Source organism: Amphimedon queenslandica, unplaced genomic scaffold, assembly GCF_000090795.2.
Source record: "Amphimedon queenslandica unplaced genomic scaffold, v1.1 AMPQUscaffold_7876_Cont20177, whole genome shotgun sequence".
Lineage (NCBI taxonomy): Eukaryota > Metazoa > Porifera > Demospongiae > Haplosclerida > Niphatidae > Amphimedon > Amphimedon queenslandica.
In genome coordinates this window covers 1-2,254 of record NW_003551844.1, presented here as the reverse complement: position 1 = coordinate 2,254, position 2,254 = coordinate 1, and the positions used below count along the sequence as shown (strand labels likewise).

The window sequence follows — 2,254 nt, the reverse complement described above, 5'->3', positions numbered from 1 at the left end:
TTATTAATTTTATTTCTAGTATTTTAGATTGCACTGATTGTTTTCCCCATTGCTTCACTGGTGGATCCATTCCTTTGTTTGGTCACATGACGGTCACATGCTCTTCCTTACATAACAACAATAGTAACAGTTTATTTTTAATATTCAGACACCATTTATGCAATATAATCAGCTCTACCGGCAACAGTAAGTTTTTAACATGTAAATGAAATTTATTATTATTATTATTGTATTATCATATTATTATTATTATTATTATTATTATTATTATTGTATTATCATATTATTATTATTATTATTATTATTATTATTATTATTATTAGGTGTATCTTTAAAGTATTGTTGTGAGTTTCTTCATTTCATTGTTACCTACATCTCTCGCTTGTCTTTAATGACACACACTGCAACACTTGATGGCATCATCACTAACCTGACCAATACAATCCAGTTGTTAGAGTCATGTGACCAATTGAACGGAGGCGGGATACATGTATTATTACATGTTTATTGGACAATGGTATCACTACTATACACAGCAGTTATTATCCTTGGTTAGGTTGTGTGTGCTAGGATCAATATTGTATCATGTGCTGTTTATGTTTTTCTACATAATGTACATTACATGTACATGTATGCATGTGCTTTCTTATTTATTTAATTCCAATTAATGCCCTTTCTTCAGTTTGTACTATGTGTACATGCATGTATTGTGTTTGTGAAGTGTCATGGTACTACAGTTTAAGATATCCCCTCATGTTTGAGTTATCTGCATCTTGCTAGAACAGGAGGAGCACCTTGTCTTATGAATAGCATCCTTTCTCCTACACATAACAGTTGTGATATTGTTAGCATACACTGTATGTTATCCGCCTAATATATTTGTTGGGTATTGTTTATTGTTTTTGTTGTTTGTTGTGTAGGTGATAAATATGTCTCCATGTTCAATGAAGAATGTAATAGAATTATCAAGTACTTACTAAAGCAAAGGGAAGATGCCTTTGATACTGTTAGTGCTTCATCAAATGATTAAAGCACCATTACATTTCTTGTTGCTCATGTCTAATTATAGTTTATGTGCATGTACATACATTGTAAGTATATATTTACATGTACATGTACATGTACATAGCAAAAATTAGCAAAGCTTTTGGGCCACAAAGATTCCACAAATGAATAGGTATATAATACCGTATATGGCATATATTTCGCGGGTATAAAATTTAGTGATTTGACTGCATTTTTTTATTCACAAATAAAAAATTTCGCGATTTAATGTAATTACCACACCTACTATAGAATCAGCACGCTATTTTGCGAATTTTAATTTCGCGAATTTTTCCAAAACGCGAAAATCGTGAAAATTAATCCCCGCGAAATATATGCCGTATACAGTACTTTAATTCTTAATAAAGTAATTAATGTTCTTTATGATTATATTCAGTATACCATAGTTACTCCAGTTTTGCTCTATAGGCCAGTGTATTCAAGAATGGTGTACCATCATTATTCCCTTGTTCTTGTTTCCTGGAGGTGTGGTTACTACTTGCCAAGGCAACAGATTGGACTTCCAGCACCAACAGAACTCCAGTTAGTATGTACATGTACATGTATTATATACCATCCGTAGCATTTACCAGACATGGTTAATTATAAATTAATTACTTTAATTACTACTGCTATTACTAGAATTGCTAGTCTCGCCGGGCCAGCCCCTTCCTTTAGGGGAAGGGTCTGGAGACAAACCAAGCAAAGTTGTTGCATGCTGGAATGTAATTAGTGCAGCTGATCATATGACCGGATGCATCCACGTGTTAATTTCACGTGATAGACACACCCCAAGAACATGGCTACCAGAAGTATGAAGAAGGAATCATAGCTAAAACTCATTTCAAATCAGTTTTTATCATTAATTTATTTTGTTTTTCTTCATTCATCCTCTACTTATTAAATGCATTTTGCTATCAGATCAAAACAGTATGTTTAATAATGCAAAATTGACTAAAATTGTATAATAATATAATGATAGTAATAAGAATGCTACAAAGGCCATGGCTGTTAGCGACATCATTTGCAGATGAGGTAGTAGTTCTTCATCTTCCATAAAAGTATGTACCCCTATAGCACTACAGATAATTACTGATTAGACAACAATCATAAGTTAAGTGAACTGACCATTTCTTAACTCATTGCTCATCAATAGGTAAGCTCACTAGCTTTAGTCATTGACCAGAGGACCAAGGAAGAGTTTTTCTGT

The 2,254-nt window shown here is 32.7% G+C and overlaps 1 protein-coding gene and 1 long non-coding RNA gene across 2 annotated transcripts; one reads left to right on the top strand and one right to left on the bottom strand.

Annotated features, from left to right (window-relative positions):
• Positions 1 to 18: 18 nt before the first annotated feature.
• Positions 19 to 1,699, top strand: LOC109591550 (uncharacterized). The gene is made up of 4 exons (XM_020007266.1): positions 19 to 186; positions 324 to 551; positions 921 to 1,006; positions 1,474 to 1,699. Exons 1-4 carry the CDS (start codon positions 87 to 89, stop codon positions 1,645 to 1,647), a joined length of 588 nt encoding a protein of 195 aa, XP_019862825.1. The 5' UTR covers positions 19 to 86; the 3' UTR covers positions 1,648 to 1,699.
• A 251-nt stretch (positions 1,700 to 1,950) lies between these two features.
• LOC109591551 (uncharacterized) lies at positions 1,951 to 2,254 on the bottom strand. Its single transcript, XR_002189870.1, has 2 exons — positions 2,173 to 2,254; positions 1,951 to 2,123 (listed from the first exon to the last, which is right to left on the bottom strand). It is a non-coding gene; the product is annotated as an uncharacterized LOC109591551 (long non-coding RNA).